The 19,538-nt window shown below is 41.6% G+C and overlaps 3 protein-coding genes across 3 annotated transcripts; 2 read left to right on the forward strand and 1 right to left on the reverse strand.

Annotated features, from left to right (window-relative positions):
- Window positions 1-1,882: 1,882 nt before the first annotated feature.
- Window positions 1,883-14,458, forward strand: LOC114628305 (histone H2A type 1-B/E). Its single transcript, XM_028776270.1, has 2 exons — window positions 1,883-2,120; window positions 13,945-14,458. The coding sequence occupies exon 2, from the start codon at window positions 14,015-14,017 to the stop codon at window positions 14,405-14,407; it is 393 nt and encodes a 130-aa protein (XP_028632103.1). The 5' UTR covers window positions 1,883-2,120; window positions 13,945-14,014; the 3' UTR covers window positions 14,408-14,458.
- LOC114628315 (histone H2B type 1-F/J/L) lies at window positions 13,336-13,718 on the reverse strand. Its single transcript, XM_028776281.1, has one exon. It carries the CDS (start codon window positions 13,716-13,718, stop codon window positions 13,338-13,340), a length of 381 nt encoding a protein of 126 aa, XP_028632114.1. The 3' UTR covers window positions 13,336-13,337.
- Window positions 14,459-17,313: 2,855 nt separating the features above from the next.
- LOC114628321 (histone H4) lies at window positions 17,314-17,642 on the forward strand. Its single transcript, XM_028776288.1, has one exon. It carries the CDS (start codon window positions 17,330-17,332, stop codon window positions 17,639-17,641), a length of 312 nt encoding a protein of 103 aa, XP_028632121.1. The 5' UTR covers window positions 17,314-17,329; the 3' UTR covers window position 17,642.
- Window positions 17,643-19,538: the final 1,896 nt, after the last annotated feature.

The raw sequence follows: 19,538 nt of genomic DNA on the forward strand, positions 1-19,538 counted from the left end.
ATATATATATATATATATATATATATATATATATATATATATATATATATATGCGTGTTTCTGCCAGCCTGTATGCGAACCATCTGTATGTAGTACCTGTGACAGCCAGAAGGGGGAGGCAGATCCTCCCAAACTGGAGTTAAAGATGGCTGGAAGCCACTCTGTAGATCCTACGAACAGAAACCAGGGTATTATGCAAGATCAGCCAGTGCTTTTAATTATGAAGCCAGTTCTCCAGCCCTAAGTGTTTTTTAAGGTATAGGGTCTGGGACCCTATCACTTAACTCATGGCTGGAGTTCAGTCACACTAACTGCCTCATGTGGCTGCAAGACAGACAAGGAAACACTGCCGAGGTTATGTGTAAATTTCCCAGGGAGAACAAAGATTGAGTGATCCTGCAACTCCACTCAGGATCAAGACTAAGGGCTTGGAGTGTGAGTAGTGTAGAGGAAGGGAAAATGCAAGTGAGAAGATGAGAGCATGGTCTACTGTTCTAGATATGATATCCTTGGGTGAGCAGCTGTAGGCCCTTCTGTTTGCCTTTATGGAGACTGGGTAAGCAATCCGAAGTCTATGAACTGGAAACCCCTTTCCTCTTCCAGCCACAGTGGAGGTTACTGTGAAAGAATTATAGCCTAGGGATCAGAACTGGCTAGCTTGCTTGTACAATAGACATCAGTGAGTATGTGGTATTCAGGTAAATGGTCATACAGAAGAACCATGGACGAATAAGGCTAGGTGAGAGGATGGTGACTGGACAGGATGACGTGTACATGGTTTGGCATGGATGGATAGATGAATGGGTGGATTGCTGGGTGGTGGGTAGATAATAGATGATGCTATTGTTTGGTTTGGTGTGATTGGCTTACAGTTGCCACTGTGTTGGGAATTTGGCCCCCCAGTATGATTATATGGGAGACAGTCTAGACGTCTAGCATGCAGGACCTTTTAAGGAAGCTTGTATGTAGGTCACTGTGGATCATGATCTTGGACATGATGAAAGTAGTTATGTAAAGTTCTAAGTTAATTTTGAAGAAAGTTTTGGGAAAGTTGTCACTGGGGGCCAGGTCTGAGAGCCTAAGGCCTAGCCCGGCTTATAGTTTGCTCTCAGCTTCATTCTTGTGGTTGATATGAGGTCCCAACTTCCAGCTTTCGACTCCAAGTGCCATGCATGGGCCTTGCCATTATGGACTCTAGGCCTCTAGAAGGGTAAGCCAAAGTACAACTTTCTTTTATAAGTTGAGTTCACTTTGATGTTTTATTACAGCAGAAGGAAAGTAACAAATACACTACATTTTGTTTTGCTTTTTTAAAAAAAGATTTATTCTCTCTCTCTCTCTCTCTCTCTCTCTCTCTCTCTCTCTCTCTCTCCAGTGTGTGTGTGTTTGTTTGTTTGTGTGTGTTCATGTGCTTGCGAGTGGAAAAACTGGGGTCTGATCCCCTGGTTCTGGCAACTGAAATTGGGTCCTCTACAAGAACATTATATTATATGCTCTTACTCAACCATTGACCCATGTCTCTAGCCCCTGTTCTTTGGTATTTGAGACTAGCAGGCCTGCCAAGCACGATACTCCTGTCTCAGTCTCCTGAATGCTGGGAGTATAGGTATGTGACACTATGCCCAGTTCCATTATTACTGATTTATTTAATCATTTGTTGTACACTAATTTACAATGAAGAGAAATTTCATTATTACAGTCCTTCCCCATATCGTGATCATACTCTATGTTAACTTTTTACTTAAAAAATATGTTTAGATTATTTTGATTATATAGTGTTCTGGTCTAAATAACGTGATAATTGGATTTCCTCTTTGTGGTGGAAGGAGAATGGCTCCCATAGGCTCATAAATTCGAGCGTTTGGTCTTTATTTGGTGGAACTGTTTTGGGAAGAATTAGATGTAGGCTTGGAGGGGGTGTGTCACTAGGGGTAGGATTTGAGGAAGTATATTCATTCTCTCTCTCTCTCTCTCTCTCTCTCTCTCTCTCTCTCCCTTGCTGATTGGATGTGAGCTCTCAGCTTCTCCTCTGAGGCCATACTTACCTGCCTCCGCATCATTCTGGTCATGGACTCACTCTCTAAAATTGAAAGCAAGCCTCCAAGTAAATATTTTCTTTGGTAAGTATTTGCCTTGATTGTGGTGTCTCTCCACAGCGATAGAATAGTGACTAAGACACTCCCAGAGAAAGGAAAAAAGCATACGCTAAGCAGGGAACTGGAACAATGATCTCTGTGTATGAAAATGCTATTATGAAACCCATTTGTTTTGGCTGTAAACTTAAAAACAGCAGAAATAAATTGAAGCCTCTAACAACTTTCTTTTTCATTTTTATAATTCTCAAATGTGACACTGTTTCAAAGTGTTTCTGAAGAGATAGCCATTTAGGCATCTGTAGAATATTCACATATGGAAGACACAGAATTTTATGGCCTTGACTCACCCTGTGATTGACCATAATAAAATTTGCTATATATAAACTTTTACAAATATATAATTAATAAAATGTGATGTAACAAATCATGTCATTATTAAGTGGTCTTTATATTGCTGCTTGCCTTTAGGCTCAAAAAATCACTATGTATGTATGTATGTATGTATGTATGTATGTATGTATTTATGTATGTTTCATTCTTACTATGTAGTCCAGACTAGCCTTGAACTCATAAAGATACACCTTTCTCTGCCTGTTGACTGCAGGGATTAAAGGCATGTGCCACTATGCTTGGCATTGTAACAGTTTTTCTGTAAAAAAAAGAAATATACTTTTAATTAGTAAGCTATAGGCAAAGTCATTTATGATATTTTATGTACTGATAAGTACCCAATTAATAGAACATATGAAATTTAATATAGCAAGAAGGGTCTTGGTATCAGGAGATATAGCATATGCTCATGCACAAATTAGGAAACAGTAAATAGAATTAAAAGTCAGGACACTCCCAAGCATTAAAAATTCATAAACTTTTAAAACACATATTCATACTAGGATACCATAATTCTGCAGTCAAAAAATGATACAATCAGGGCATGGTAGTGCCGGTCTATATTTCCTTTACTCAGGGTCTAAATAGGAGGATTACTAGATTAAGGCTAGTCTGGGCTACATAGCTAGCTTCAGGGTATTCCGCACTCTATGTGTAGGAGGAAGAGGAGGAGGGAGCAACAGGGAGGGGGAGGATGGAGAAGGAGGAGAAGAGGTATACAAAAAGAACATCTTAGCTATTCCACCGATAAGTTGACGACTCCCAGCTGTCGTCAGGCCTACTCATCTTGTCTCTCCCTCCAGGTAACTGCAAATTAAGGCAGTGCAGCAGATCTATGACAATTCCAAACTCCTGATTCTGAGAGCTGCCCCATCTCACCCATCTGTGCCATAAAGACGGTGGTAGTGGTGGGGGGAACAGATACCACCCTGTTCTGGGACCATTCTAAGATTCCACTAGTTTACTAGGAACGTCTATTTTGTGTCATACAGTATGCCAGAGGACATAGGCACTTGTACTGTTAGGGTGGTATAGACGCCTCCTTTGTTGTCCAGAGCCCCACCTAGGTTTGATACCACACACACTTCATATTCTGAACACTATGTTTAGTATTGGAATCTTTATGCTTAAAGCCTGGGCCATGGACATGGCCATCCATTCTCAATACGATGATTATCGTAGACAATAGCAGAGAAAGGAGATTTATTCACTGTGGCCACACTGGGAGGAGGAACAAATGAGGAGGTCCAGCGACCTTTAATCATAAGGGAAGGGGTATGCCCAAGTATGCAGTCCTGATCAAAACATGTACTACCCAACACTATCTTGGCTGCCATTATTTATCCTGCAAGATGGCCTATAAATTGTCAGAACTGTGTAAAACCTCTTCTGAGGAGACAAGTTTCTTCTAGAGCTGGAACCGGGATTTTAACCTTTCCTGTCCCCAGCATGAGATTCCTGGGAGCAGATGGGTAGTTTTAGTTGGGGGTGGAGTTCCCACTGTTTCAATAGCCTGAGGTCTCACAGGAAGTCTTGAGTGTTTCTGCCAGGATGGTTAACAGGCCACCCCTGTTCTGAAGGACTGTATCCCTTCAAACTAGGAGCTAAAATAAACCTTGCTTGAGTTGCTATTGTTTGGTATTTCATCACAGCAACAGGAAAATTCACTAATTGCTAATTAGGTTTGCTGGGTTACATGAAGAATCTGGAGAGTCAACTTTTGGTACAATTTGCAGAAAGTGAGGAAGAAGAGATGCATTTCAGTCAGAGTGAAAGACCTGGTAAAAGCTCTCAGAAGCTCTGTACATCGTGCTTGAGGCACCTCCAGCCAGGGCTCCTGTGTGAGAGAGGATACAAATGGACAGATTTAGGACAGGAGACATAGCACACAAAATGTCAGAAGCTGTTGTAAGAGTACAGCAAGTCTGAGACAGTGTCCAAGTATACCAAGACCCTTCTTGCTATATTAAAAGAGTTTCTATTCCTGCACAAAACATCATGACCAAGAAGCAAGTTGAAGAGGAAAGGGTTTATCCAGCTCGCACTTTTATGTTGCTGTTCATCACCAAAGGAAGTCAGGACCAGAACCCGCACAGGGCAGGAACTCAGAGGCAGGAGCTGATGCAGAGACAATGGAGGGGCGCTGCTTACCAGATGACTTCTCCTGGCTTGCTCAGTTTGCTTTCTTAAAGAACCCAGGACTACCAGCCCAGGTATAATACAACCTACAATGGGCTGGGCCCTCCCACCCTTGATCACTAATTGAGAAAATACCTTACAGCTGGATCTCATAGAGGCATTTCCTCAAGGGAGGCTCCTTTCTCTGTGATAACTCCAGTTGTGGCAAGTATAGAGAGGAACAGATGTTGATCATATCGGAAGGTTATTTATAAGGTTTCATGGAGCTGTAAATGATAAAAATGCCTGCAGGACATGGGCAGGAGCACACCCTGTAGAAGCTGTGTTAGTATTCTGTAAATAACAGAAGTCTAAATACGCACACAAATTCCACACATCAAATACTGTAAAGAAACCAATGGGAATTAAACTATGTTTGGATAATCCAAGCACTTCCTGGGACTCAAGATTCTTAGTCAAGGCATCTTCAGAGTCTGTAGACTATGGAAGATATTTTAAAATTGCCATTAACTCCTAATTTTAGCCTAAATCTGAGCCTATGAGCCGGGTTACTGACCTCTGTCAGAATTTTACTTCTCTTCCTCTTCCTAAAAGAAAATAAGAATACCTCCAAGAACGCCACCTGAAAGAAAAACAGCAGAAAGCAAAGGTGACTAGTCTGCACAAAGGTAAGCACAACTTTCGGCATCAAAAGCAAAAGAAATGTGAAATTCCCCATCAATTGAAAATCAATATGTACAATTGCTCAATGCCTTACCAGATGTGGAGGATGTGTAAAAAATGAAACTTTTACACAATGTTTTAAACAATTAAGAAACATTGCAACTGGCTCCACCGGAATGGAAAGCCAGGTCTTAATTATAAAATATGGAACCAGGTTTTAAAAGCTTTTGAAAGGAAGTTAATTATGGGGAATTCTCCTTCTGTTGAAAACTAGTACATAGATTTATTAAAAGACCCAATTAAAGGATTAGGTGTTAAGGTAAAACATTCTACACCTAAAGAATTATTTCAGCAAACACATAAATATTGCTACTGGTTCCACCTGAGTGGCAGGGTGGTTCCAAATTATAAAACATGGAACTAGGCTTTGAAAGTCTTTAAACAGGCTCAAAAAAGACGGCATTTCCACACCTGTATTTGCTCACTTATATGCCAGGCTTTAAACCTTTATTTGATACAGAAATTGATAATGAATCTACAATTCTGAATAAGATGATGAAATAGTAGCATCTAAAAGTCAACGTAAAGAATTATGAAAATTGAACAATTAGCTCATAATATGCACATTTCTGCGATAAATAAGGAATGTAATCCTGCTTATAATCCTTATGAAAAAAAATCAATAAAAGTCCCCCTCACCCCCCCAAGATATGAAAGCATTTTCTGTAGCTGTGACTCAAATTACCCCAAACTGTTTCAGTATCTTCAAGGAAAATACACTATAGTCATACTCTATTAACTTATGGAACTTTTTCGTATTCTAAACAGGTAGTAGTTACTTATGGAATACATTCCATTTATGTAAAAAGAATTTTACAAGGACTCACCCCTAATTACAGCTTAATCTCAAATGCCTGGGAGGCTTTAATGAGAGCCATTCTAGAAGCCAGAGCTATTTACAATTCTAAATATGGCAGCAAAAGCTAGTATTTTAGCTGGAGAAAAGTCAAGAAAATAATGTTACTACCACTGTAGATTAAATCAAGGACACACTGTTGGCTTTTGGGTAGGGACCTCTGCATCCCAGATGCCCCCAGTTGTCAGTGTTCCAAGCTGGGTGAGGGTCCTGCCATTGTTTGTCTGATTATTACTGTTTGGATTGGTCAAGGCAGAGTGAATCCCACTCCCTTAAAATGTAGTTGTGTTGTCCTGTACTTGTCTGTATGTATAAGGTTTGTTGTAGTTTTGTCTCCCAGCTCCCCCTGGAGCTTGCTCATTCCTGTCCCTCTAGTTGACTTGCTCAATCAAGTCTACTGTTTAAGTCCCACAAAATCTCATCTCTGAGCCTTCTTTGTTCTCTCTTTGTACTGGTTCCTCTTTCTGGTCACTTGATTCAGTTTTGCAGGGATTCAGATGTATTTTGGAAATGGATAATATTGTTTTATGCTGTTCTACTTTATTAAAAAGCTGGCTCTGGAGTTGGGTATGGCCCACCCTCTCCAGACCTAAGCATGCTTTTTTAAAAAAAAAAAAGTTTCCTCAAATCTCTGTCCTATCAAAAGGCCATTTGACTCTGGGACAGAGACAAAACAAAACAAGACAAAACATCAGAACAGCTGGAAAAACACACTATGTGCTTTAGCACTTGGGAGGTAGAGGCAGATAGATCACTGAATTCCAAGCCTGCCTAGTCTACAGAGTGAGTTACAGGACAGCTACACAACGAAACCCTGTCTCAAAAAGCAAAAGCAAACCAAACCAAATGGTAGATTACTCTTAATAGATAAAAGGGTAATATAAACCCCATTTGTCTCCATTTTGAGGATCAGGCCTGGTTACAAGAAAGGCAGTAAGGTACCAGCTTCAGGAATAGACCATAAAATCCAGAACAAGATCATAAAATCTTCTCTCAATGAACATACTGCGGATAACTGCAAAAAATGGGGAAATACCTTATCTCAGAATGGGACATCTGAGCTGGTAAGCCCTATCTTTTTACATGGTTGAACGTCCATGATATAGGAATGTAGACCACTTTTGTAGATCACCTGAGACCCTCTAGCAACCCCCAATGAAATTTTAGAGTATCTTATCCTTCTAGAGAGTTTACCTGGATCCCTAGAAGAAGGTCTTTGTGCCTTTGTCTGGGGTCTCCATTTAATGAATGGTTGTGTAAGGGTCCATGATTCACTGAAGAATGATACCCCTTGCTCAAATAGTATGTAAACACAACACAACGAGTGTTTTACTCCGCAGAAGTCCAGCTGGGGTCTCCCATTACCACAATAGAGACCCACCCACCCCCACCTCCCTCCAATCCCCAATGTGAGCTTGCAGCCATGACTTAAAGCACCTTCGGGGAATCCCAACGTAGGTGGGCTTTGTCTTACTCTATCCCTAAGAACCTTCCATTACCAGGCTTGGGGGACTGGCTGAAAACTGCTGACCCATTGTCTTTGCTTCAGGCCAGATTATGCGGCATTTTCTGACTAGCTGCCTGAAGCCTGGATTGTTATGACTAATCTCCTAAACTTCTAATTTGAAGCCTGTCATGGAGTCAGCCTCTTTCATCATTTGACACTTCTCCCTGTTCCCCCCCCCCCCCCACCAAGATAGCTTTCAGTGATTACATAAAAAATTAATAATCCGACAAGGACCAGCCTTGGCTTGAAGAGGTGTTCTGTAAGGCCCCCACAGTGGGGAGAACCCACTCAAGTCACAGGAGATTACGACTACCCAGAATTACTCAAGAGACCAAACTTGCTGCAAACCACAAAAGGCTTTATTTCTGGATTTCGGGATATCAGTCGACTGAGGCCGAGACTCCCAGGAGGAGTGTGGACCCCGAGGCTCGGGAGCAAGGGGTATTTAAAGGAGAAAACCATAAACCAGGGCGGTGAAGGGAGTGAGGTGGAATCATAAGAACATCAGCAGACAGTATCATAAAAACAGTGGAAGGTCCCCAGGCCATTCGATCATGTGGGAAACACACCCTATGTACTTATTTTTTTTAAAGAATTTAATCTTGTTTAATGATCTATCATGTGACCAGCCAGTCCATGGAACAGCCCAGATGACTGGTATTTTCTTTATGGTCAACCAGTTCCTAGAACCCAGAGCCCAAAGCCTATGAACCAGATGACCTGCATTCTTGGCTCTGCCCTTTTGTAGTCAGCTAAGTTCCTGGAGCATGAATGGCCTGGCTTCAGCCTCTATATGCCAGGGGTCTCAAAAAAGGTTTATTCTTTTCAGTTCTGAGAGAAGGGGTGTTTCAGAGCCGGGGAAACAAGCAACTCAAGTCATGGGTCCACACTGATGGCCTATGTTCTGCTAGAGACAGCTCTCCAGGCTGTTTCCTCTCTGCTGTGCTTTCTTTCTCTCTGGAGTGGTTTTCTCTCTCTCTCTGTCTCTCTCTCTCTGTCTCTCTCTCTCTCTCTCTCTCTCTCTCTCTCTCTCTGTTCTCTCTTGCTATTCTAAAAACTTTCTCTGGATAGCTCATCTCCGGAAGATCAGAAACCCATTCTTTTATTTATTTTACATATCAATCCAGTCAATCAATCCAGTCATTTACTCCAGGTTTCCTTTTGATTATCCTAAGAATCAGAATCCTGTGATCCCAGCCCTTTGATTCTTAGGAGACAGCAAACACACATTTTCTCTTAACATTGCAAAAGAATTCAGAGATCTGCCTGCCACTGTTAAACACAGATGCTAAGCTAGCATTGTGGGATCCCTTCCTGAAATTACCATTTCTACCATACCTGGGCCTAACTTCGTTGTGTCTCAGGCTGACCTTGAACTCAGGAATCTGCCTACCTTTGTTTCTTTCTGACAAGCTGGCTCATAGTGTAGTGGCCTTTGCTCCTTAAGATCTGTGGAGCTCGGGCCGGGCGGTGGTGGCGCACGCCTTTAATCCCAGCACTTGGGAGGCAGAGGCAGGCGGATTTCTGAGTTCGAGGCCAGCCTGGTCTACAGAGTGAGTTCCAGGACAGCCAGGGCTATACAGAGAAACCCTGTCTCGAAAAACCAAAAAAAAAAAAAAAAAAAAAAAAAAAAAAAAAAAAAAAGATCTGTGGAGCTCCTTATACAATCAATATTGCATCCTTATATTTTTGTATAGTTGAGAAATTATACATTTTAGAATTCGTGTTTTTTAGAGTTCTTTTCTACAGCCTTAAAGGCCGTCATGAAGGTCCCAGTGTCTACCATTTTGCAAAGACATTAGCCACACCTTTGCCTCCTGGACTCATTGACGTGAACAGAGAGGACATCGGAGGAATGTGAAAATATGTAAATTATTATACAAACAAGCTTTATGTCCATGACAGCCAGCGACACTCTTGGAGGTCCACGTCCATTGTCCCTGTTACAGGGGCAGGAACTGTGTCATTCTGTCCTCACCAAGGCCATGCCAGACCCGGGGAATAACCAATATTCAAACAGAAGTGTATTTAGTTTTTAAAATTAACATATGTTATTATTGGTCCTATCATTAAGCATGAACCTTTTGATTGAGCACTGTATATACTGATGCTAATACATTTAGAATTACTGGATATTCTTATGAAAAAAAAAGAGAGATTTCTAAAGTATTACAAACCCCATACTTATCTGTGCAAAAGGCCAAGTTTCCAGCTATTATTTCAATCTTGTCAGATTTTTCCCTTAAGCATAACTACAGACTCACAATATGCAGCATATACTGTTCAACATGTTCATACTCTTTTTCTTTATCATGATGATATAGAAACATTTCTTTCATTTTCACAGTTGTCAACTACTAATTCATCACATTAATATACATTTTATTTTGCATATCAGAGCATACACCAGTCTCCTTGGCTCTTTGGTCAATGCTAATCAACTCTTTTTTTTTTTTTTTTTCTGAGACAGGGTTTCTCTGTGTAGTCCTGGCTGTCCTGGAACTCACTCTATAGACCAGGCTGGCTTCGAACTCTCAGACTCAGAAATCCGCCTGCCTCTGCCTCCCAAGTGCTGGCATTAAAGGTGTGGGCCACCACTGCCCGGCCAATTCTCAGATTCTTTAATCAATATATATCAATTATGTTCTTGTACTTTTTTTCCCTGAAGCTACTAAGTTTCAAGCAGATACACGTATTAACTGGGAAGGTTACAAAGAAAATTTCCTGTAACTCAAGGAATGGTAAAAGTAATAACTTTAAATTGTGAAACTTGTCAAACATTTCATAGGCCTTGCTTGGCTTCTGGTAGTAATCCCAGAGGTAATATATCAAATGAGATATAGCAACTGGATATAATCTACATTACTACTTTTGAAGTTGCAATATTTACATAATTCTATAGATACATTTTCAGGATTTCAATGCATTAAGTAATGAAAAGGCTTTAACAGTTATATTACATTTTTAAAAAGCTTTTAATGTTATGAGTATTCCTCAACAAAATAAGATGGTGAATGGTCACAGAACCTTAAAGAACTTTTACTTCGTTGAAATATTAAACATACTATGAGTATCCCTTAGGACTCTCAAGGATAGGCCAGCATTGAAACTTCTAATAGAACATTAAAGGAGGTGTTAAACAAAAGGGGAAAGATGGCCCTTAATTTTAGAAACATATTAGATTTGGTATTTACTTTAAAACTTTTGAATTGTAAAAATGATGATCCCATGTTCTCTAAAATTCAGCTGTTACTAGAGAAAATGTTGAGAGTAATATATTACAATCTATTTAGTATAATGAGGAAGACTCTTAGAAATGGAAAAAATAAATGTTATAAAATGGGGAAAGTGTATGTTTATGTTTTCACAGATTCAGGTGATCATTGGTTTCTAGAAAGGCTAATGAAACTGAGAAATCCTCATGTGACCAGTTTGTCTCTGACTTGCCTTCTCAACAAATGGCTTATCTGACTTAGGCTCAGACATCTAATACAGTTTTGAAACCACTACCTTCCATAGTGGATTGTATGTTTCCTACCTGGGGGCAGATGGAAAAATTAGCCAATGCAGGAAAAAAGATGGTTTGTAATCTGGGATGAAATAAAGCTCTCCTCTCTGTGTTGAGGAAGGCCCTCCAGCAAGGCCATCCACACTAATGCCTCTAATTGGATTCCAGGACCCTATGACAGTAGAGGGTCTTTATTTTCCAGTGGAGAGGATTTAAATTTGAATTTGTCATATGAAATAGGGATGGAAATACTTCATATTTGTATTGGACATGAGGAGCATTGTTTGAAAAATATATCTGGGATGGTTATCTATTATTTGAAATGGAAGAAAAACTGAAAGGAAGAGGAAGTTGTTCATTTTAGTAGCTGAAGGGTTTAAAGAAAACATTATGTACTATCTTTGATTCCACCTCCTTTTCGTCCGTAACACACTCCTGTTGTCTGTTTCAGAGTTAAGTGTATGGATACATTGGGAACAAATGAGGACCAGAGGTGCGAGTTGTTATGTCAGTTTCATAGATCGAAGCCCTGTAGGTTTTGCTCACACCAAACAGAAAGGCAAAGAGTTAAGATAGTTCTGTAATAATAATAACACCATCCATCCATAGTAATGGGTCTGAGGGGATACTATGACATGGGGGTGGGATATCTATCCTCTCCCTCTGTTCATATGGAGGGAAGAGCTACTCAAGAACATCTTTGGAAATTATTATTGGCATTGTATAACTTTTGAGCCTAGAAAAGTAAATGTTAGAAAAATACTATTAACAATGAGACTATGTTCTCTTCTACAAAAAAAAAAAAAATTATCTTAGCATGGCATGTGCTCCTCTTCCTTATCTGTTCATGACTGGAAGATCTACTTGGAATCAGTTTGAAAAATGTGTGTTTTGTTTCAGTTGGTCTTTATAAACGTTTAGATGCTAGAACTATTGTTAATTTGAACTCCCAGGGGATTTGTGTACTTTGAGCTTAGATTGGTGTTTGGATGCATGTACGGATGGACAGAACTTGGCTAGAATCTCCTTCCACGTCTATGCTTTATCATATTGAATCCAATGAAGAAAAGGACTGACTATTGTCATCGTGTTGGGAATGACTGCCATCACCACCACTGCCTCCACTGCTGGGATAGCCCTACATCAAAGCATTCAAAGGGACTGTATATTCTAAGACTTTATCCTGACTCAGGAAACTTCTGAAACATGCAAAGACATAGAGATAGCGTACTGCATGCTGAAATCACTGACTTAGAGTCAGCTGTGATTATGTTAGGTGACCAAATTTTTAGTTTACAATGACAATTGTCACTAAGATGTGATTTCGATGTGGCTCAATTTTGTTTCTCCTGTGCATTGGAACAAGACCTTATTTCCCTTGGGATAAGGTTATAAAACATTTATTAATTTATGGTAGCCTGAATCAGGAAATATTAAATTATAGTCTGATATTATATTTGCACAACCATTGTATGAACTATTTGGTGATAAATTATTGGCAGGTATTTATTACTGGTGCCTTTGGGTAAGTTAAATCCATTTGATTAATTTAAGACTATAAGCTCAGCTGGGCAGTGGTGGTGCACGCCTTTAATCCCAGCACTTGGGAGGCAGAGGCAGGAGGATTTCTGAGTTCGAGGCCAGCCTGGTCTACAGAGTGAGTTCCAGGACAGCCAGGGCTACACAGAGAAACCCTGTCCCGAAAAACCAAAAAATCCAAAAAAAAAGAAAAGAAAGAAAGAAAGAAAGAAAAGAAAAATCTCTGGCGCTTAATTTTGAAATTGCCCGCGCAGCGCAGTGATTGGCTAATGAAGCCACTACTATCACATAAACATCTTTTACTTTTGATAAATTAATCCAAAGGAAAAAGATCTGCTTACGTTAACACTGTACTCAAAAGCAGTTAACAGGTGTCGTCTATACACATTTTTCCAGAGACGAGTAAATTTATAGTGGAAGGGGACTGTTTCTTTTAGTCATGAATTTCACCGACCCTATTGAATTGATTCATTCCTTTAGTCTTTACCTTTCTAAGCAAATCACACAAAGTGCCACGTTCTTCCAGTAAGGTGAGTGGCTCTGAAAAGAGCCTTTGGGTTAGGAGAGAAATCTGCTTGGTCACTTGGAGCTGGTGTACTTGGTGACGGCCTTGGTGCCCTCGGACACGGCGTGCTTGGCCAGCTCCCCGGGCAGCAGCAGGCGCACGGCCGTCTGGATCTCCCGGGACGTGATGGTCGAGCGCTTGTTGTAATGCGCCAGGCGCGACGCCTCGCTCGCGATGCGCTCGAAGATGTCGTTGACGAACGAGTTCATGATGCCCATGGCCTTGGAGGAGATGCCGGTGTCGGGGTGCACTTGCTTCAGCACCTTGTACACGTACACCGAGTAGCTCTCCTTGCGGCTGCGCTTGCGCTTCTTGCCGTCCTTCTTCTGGGCCTTGGTCACGGCCTTCTTGGAGCCCTTCTTCGGGGCAGGAGCGGACTTCGCGGGCTCAGGCATGGCGAGGATAGAAAACTAGCCTAAACAGAGGAGAAACCGAACAACTGTAATGTCTCTGCACAGGCTGCCTTTTAAACAAACTTGTGACTATGGTATCGCGCGTTAGCAATCGTCATCCACTAAGTATCCAATCATAGCAAGGGTTTTTCCAAAGCAACTGTTTTATTGGTCTAAGTGAAATGGTTCTATGTAACCAATGAAATTGCTACCTTTTCACTCCTTGCAGTGACTATAAATAATACGAGCGTAGGTGCGGCCTCCTTCACTAAACTGACTTTAACTGGTAGTGTTGTATCATGTCTGGACGCGGCAAACAGGGCGGCAAGGCTCGCGCCAAGGCCAAGACCCGCTCCTCCAGGGCCGGCCTGCAGTTCCCCGTGGGCCGCGTGCACAGGCTGCTCCGCAAGGGCAACTACTCGGAGCGAGTGGGCGCCGGCGCCCCGGTGTACCTGGCGGCCGTGCTGGAGTACCTGACGGCCGAGATCCTGGAGCTGGCTGGCAACGCGGCCCGCGACAACAAGAAGACGCGCATCATCCCGCGCCACCTGCAGCTGGCCATCCGCAACGACGAGGAGCTCAACAAGCTGCTGGGCCGCGTCACCATCGCGCAGGGCGGCGTCCTGCCCAACATCCAGGCCGTGCTGCTGCCCAAGAAGACCGAGAGCCACCACAAGGCTAAAGGAAAGTGAGACCCTTTGCACAAAGCACTGTTGGAAACCTCCAAAGGCTCTTTTCAGAGCCACCTACAAAACCACTGGGAGAAGCTGTGCTACTTAGTTATGTGGGTGGAGTGAATCCAGCCCTGGTTTGATTAATGCCTTCAAACAACTGATGTTAGCCATTTATACAAACTAGTGCGAGATTTTAATTTACTAACCAGTAAATACTATCAGACATAATGTTTCAAGCTTTGAAGTTTGCTTGTATCAAAGATTGTTGTGTATTTTACTGTATAGCATTGTGGGAGGGATAGCAAATTGCCTGAAAGGATTGTTCCTTTGTCCCCCTCAGCATTTATAGGATGACTTAAACATGCTATTTCTTTAAACTTTAGGCATGTGTTCAGTTTTACACTCTTTCAACTTTGCCTGTTTTACATTGCAGATGAATGTTTTCGTAAAGACCATGGAACATATATGTAAAAACTGACTGGTGGCACAGGGAGGCTTAGGTTAAAAAGTTTAAAAAAGATCTCTGCTGCCAACAGACTTTAAAAAGTAATGGAGAAGACACACAATTCAGTATATTTCTATTTATCCTGAGTCAGTAGAAGAATTAGCAGAAAGCAACTCCAGGAAGGTTTAACTAGAGTTATATATTATCTGAAAACAATTTGCAGTATATATAGATAGAAATTACTTCGAAAAAGTCATTTAGGAGGATGAAGAAGTGGCTGAGTTGTTAAGAACAACTGCTGATCCTGCAAGAGGTTTATAGCTTAATTCCTAGCTAACATCAGCTTTGGGTTTAGGGGTGTGTGTCACACATACCATTCTGGCATCCCGGGCACCAGCACAGAGACACTTAATTTACAAATAAATTGAAAAAATGAAATAAAGGGCAGAGAGAAGCTCGAATTGAAGGTCTTAGTCTCCCTGTCATCTCACAGGTTGAGTACCCAGTGCCTATTATGTCCTGGGCCAAACTCCGGTTACATGGACTGAACAAAACACACCTCAGTCTTGTTCATGTGGAACTTGAATGAAGACATCATCAGATCACCAATCAAAAACCTTATATATCCTGTTGGGTCTTCGAGCCTGTTTGGTATTCTATAATCAAATCTTCATGTTTGACAGTATTCAAATGACAAATCTGAAACTCAGAGGAATAAGAAACTATTCTTCTGTCACTTTTTATTGTTGATTTTCTTTTTCTCATGAGACTTTGTCTTCTTCAGAGAAAGCAGAAACATGGGCGTACCTCCAGAACACCTATGGAAAAGCCAAACTCATCGTTTTATTTGGATTCCTAAAATAGCAGTTTACTTTCTTCTGGGATTCACACTCTTCCCAAAGTCAGTCTTCAGCATAGTCCTTGTTTTCTCTACTGAGCTGAGACAACAGTTTCTTACCATGCTTCCTCGCTTTCTCTGATACAGCCCTAATACTCTTCGTGGTTTGTCCTTTGACTTTTGGTCATCACCCCTGCATAGTTGAAAACACACACACACACACACACACACACACACACAACCACAGAGAGAGGGAGGGAGAGAGAAAGAGAGAGAGAGGGAGGGAAGGAGGGGAGGAGTGAGGGAGGGAGGGAGAGAGAGAGATAGATAGATAGACAGAACCAGATAGAGAAACAGAGAGACAGAGAGACAGAGACAGACAGAGACAGAAAGACAGACAGAAAAACAAAAACAAAACAAATCCACACATCTCTCACCTGAAAGGGAATAAGAAACACTATATACTAGAGGTATTTCCAAATTTCATGCTCCAACGTGGAAGAAGTTTTATGAAGTTATAAAGCAAAGTCATAAGTAAAGATAGGTTTAAACATGTTGGCGGACACATTAGAGACACATTTACAGCAATGTGGGAGAATCTTTTCTATAGGTCTCAGATACTATTAGATGACATTCTTGCCGTTTCGGTTGGTGGAAACTACTGGTCTGCTATGTTTCGGTTACAATTGTTTTTTATCTATTAGTCACAAAGTGATAGACATAGAGAAGCACATTCAGGAGCATAAAGGGTAACCAAAGAAAAGACAACCAGCCTCAGGACTTACGACATTCCAGTTTCACTGTTAAATACATGTAGTTCTTGTCAATCAACCTGTCATTGCAGATATAACTTCTTTCCATGAATTTTCTTGACAGATCTTAGTTTAGAAGTTGTGGGGAAAATTTTTCAGAATATTTCATAAAAATGTGTTTTTCATTTTACTTGTACTGTACAGAGAGTATTGTGCGTAGCAGTCACAGATGAACCCACCGCCTCAAAAATTTTGTTTAAACTTCACAAACACACTTGGATATTTTCTTGAAAATATTGGTGAAAGTCGATTAAATAGAAAATATTTGAGAAGAAAAATTCACTTAAATGTGAAAAATGACTTTAAACTCAAAAGGATTATCCAAGCGATGCAGATGAATAATTCACAGATAGATGCTTTTGTGAAAAATTCTCAAGAGAACAGTACAGTTATTAAGATGGCCTTTTGAAAGTTTTAAGTAATGGAAGTTACTTGAAATTTAATCACTGTAGAAAATAAACAAGACAATTCACAGCACCGATTACATGTTAGAACGTGTGCAGTGACTACCAAACCACCTTAGCAGCCTCCTGCAGTGTCCTCTCTGAACGGGATGACAGGTTGTTAGGCAGCCGCATGGCTTTTTGTAGTCTGTACAATGTCAGTGCATTGGTTGAGCGCTCGATTCTCAACTCTTAAAACAGGGTGAGGAGTTAGAAAGCACAGACAGGGAAACAAGAGGCGCCTTTTTTTTTTTTTTTAAGTCTTCCCCTCCCCCACGGCGACGGGCACAACTTCCCGCCTCCTCTCTGCAGGTTCTCATTTCGGTCCGCCCCAGGCACTATAAAAGGCTGCGCTGAGGCTCAGTGCCAGCATATCTGCTCTCAGCTTCTCAGAGTGTAGTCATGTCTGGACGCGGCAAGGGCGGTAAAGGCCTTGGCAAAGGCGGCGCCAAGCGCCACCGCAAGGTCCTCCGCGACAACATCCAGGGCATCACCAAGCCCGCCATCCGCCGCCTGGCCCGGCGCGGAGGAGTGAAGCGCATCTCCGGCCTCATCTACGAGGAGACCCGCGGTGTGCTGAAGGTGTTCCTGGAGAACGTGATCCGCGACGCCGTCACCTACACGGAGCACGCCAAGCGCAAGACCGTCACCGCCATGGACGTGGTCTACGCGCTCAAGCGCCAGGGCCGCACGCTCTATGGCTTCGGCGGCTAAGTTCAACCTCAGTTGAATATTTTCCAAAGGTCCTTTTCAGGACCACTACATTCTTTAAGAAGGAGCTAAAACGCTTTTTCAAATGTTACCCAGATAGTTTATTATTTCTCTTACTAGTAACAAGTTGTCCAATCAGAATGAGTGTACATATGCGCTTAATTTGCATGTGAGTCAGTATTAGGAAAGCTGTACAGACTTGGTCAACTGGTGTTAGTTCACTGTATTCAGATGTTCTCAAGGTTATTCTAGGAGTTTTTAGACATTTTTATTGACATTACTGTAGTCATCTCCCCCTTTCCCAATTTCATTTTATTCCCCCCAAATCCTGCCCTCTGAGATGCTGCTTCCCTACCCTGTCAAGGCATTTCATATCTTGCAACAGAGCACTTTAATTACATTCGGGATTTGTAGATTAGGTTATCTGGAACGAGGTTGCTCTTGTAAACTACATTGCTACCTCGGATGCAATAAAATTCTAAATGAAATTGGATGTCACTTGGGGGTGAATTCTTGAATTGAGTTTTCATAAACCAAAAATAAACTAATTAAGATCACATAAAACGACCAAGAGTCTACAGTTCACGAAGATACACTGTTAGAATATGCATTCAAAACAAAAGGATGTTTAACATGTCGACAGAAATATCAATAGAAAGAATTTGTCCAATGCTTGCATTTAGTCTGTTCTGCAATTTTCTTCATGTTATGTTGTACCCATAGCTACCTCCTTTACATATTTACATTGGGTACATTCCACATATGAGAGAGCATGTGGGTTTTTTTTTGAGATTGTGTTTTTTTTTAATACGCATTCTAAGTCCATGTATTTTCCTGCACGTTTTAATGGCTTCATTTTTCTTTAGAGCTGTGTAGTATTTAAGTTTGTTTACAAATTTTTCATTATCCATTTCTCTGTAGATCAGCAACTAGGTTGATTTCAATTCTTTGTTACTGTGAATAAAGCAGTAATTAACATTGAGGTAAAATATCTCTATGGTATGTATGGAGTTCTTTGAGTACATACACAGGTATAAAATAGCTTTGCCATATGGAATTTCTATTTTGAGCAATCTCTAAACTGACTTCTACAGTGGCTGTATTGATTTGTATACCCCACTAACAGTGAACTCCTTCCACATCCTTGCTAACGTTTGTGATGCGCCGCCTCGCCAAACGCCACACTTCAGGATTCTTCTGACAGCAATTTACTGTTTACAGCAATTTCAGACGACGTTACAGCTCTTAGATGGTGTTACAGCTCTTAGATGGTGTTACAGCTCTCGTAAATGGTAATGGCGAAGGACCCAGAGCCCCAGAACCCATGGGCTTATATAGAGTCCTGGGAGCACTTACTGCATGCTCATTGGCTCTTTAATGATTCCTAATTAGCATACTCGTTTCTCATTGGCTTTTAGAGTGTTCTTGGAGTGAGGCTTAATTAGCATAGTAATTCCTACTCTTTGCGCATGCGCATACTTGGCTTGGCTCTGACTGAAGCCAGAGCGCGGGCCGGCGTCCCCTGCGCATGCGCGCTCCCATTCATGGCTCTGTCAGAGCCGAGAAGCAGGGAGCCGGCGCGCCTTACTCTGGCGCACTTTACCTCACGGCTCCCTCACGGGGGCCGAGAGGCAGGGAACCAGTGCGCCTTAGTCAGGCGCACTTTACCTCACGGCTCCCTGACTGAGCCGTGCCATTGAGTGCGGCTCCCTCACGGAGCCGCGCCTTTGAATGCGGCTTCTTGACGGAGCCGCGCCATTGACAATTGGCGTATGCGGCTCCCACACGGAGCCGCGCCATTGTCGAATGGCGTACGCGGCTCCCAACATTTGTTGATGGGTTTTCATCCATCTGAGGTATCTCAAAGTAGTTTTAATTTGTATATCCCTGATGTCTTGGA

The sequence above is a fragment of the Grammomys surdaster genome, unplaced genomic scaffold (assembly GCF_004785775.1).
Source record: "Grammomys surdaster isolate TR1022 unplaced genomic scaffold, NIH_TR_1.0 267, whole genome shotgun sequence".
NCBI classification, from domain to species: Eukaryota; Metazoa; Chordata; class Mammalia; order Rodentia; family Muridae; genus Grammomys; species Grammomys surdaster.

What these genes read in the sequence shown, in the direction of transcription:
- LOC114628305 (XM_028776270.1), top strand. Translation starts at nt 14,015, where the DNA reads ATGTCTGGACGCGGCAAACAGGGCGGCAAGGCTCGCGCCAAGGCCAAG.
- LOC114628315 (XM_028776281.1), bottom strand. Translation starts at nt 13,718, where the DNA reads ATGCCTGAGCCCGCGAAGTCCGCTCCTGCCCCGAAGAAGGGCTCCAAG.
- LOC114628321 (XM_028776288.1), top strand. Translation starts at nt 17,330, where the DNA reads ATGTCTGGACGCGGCAAGGGCGGTAAAGGCCTTGGCAAAGGCGGCGCC.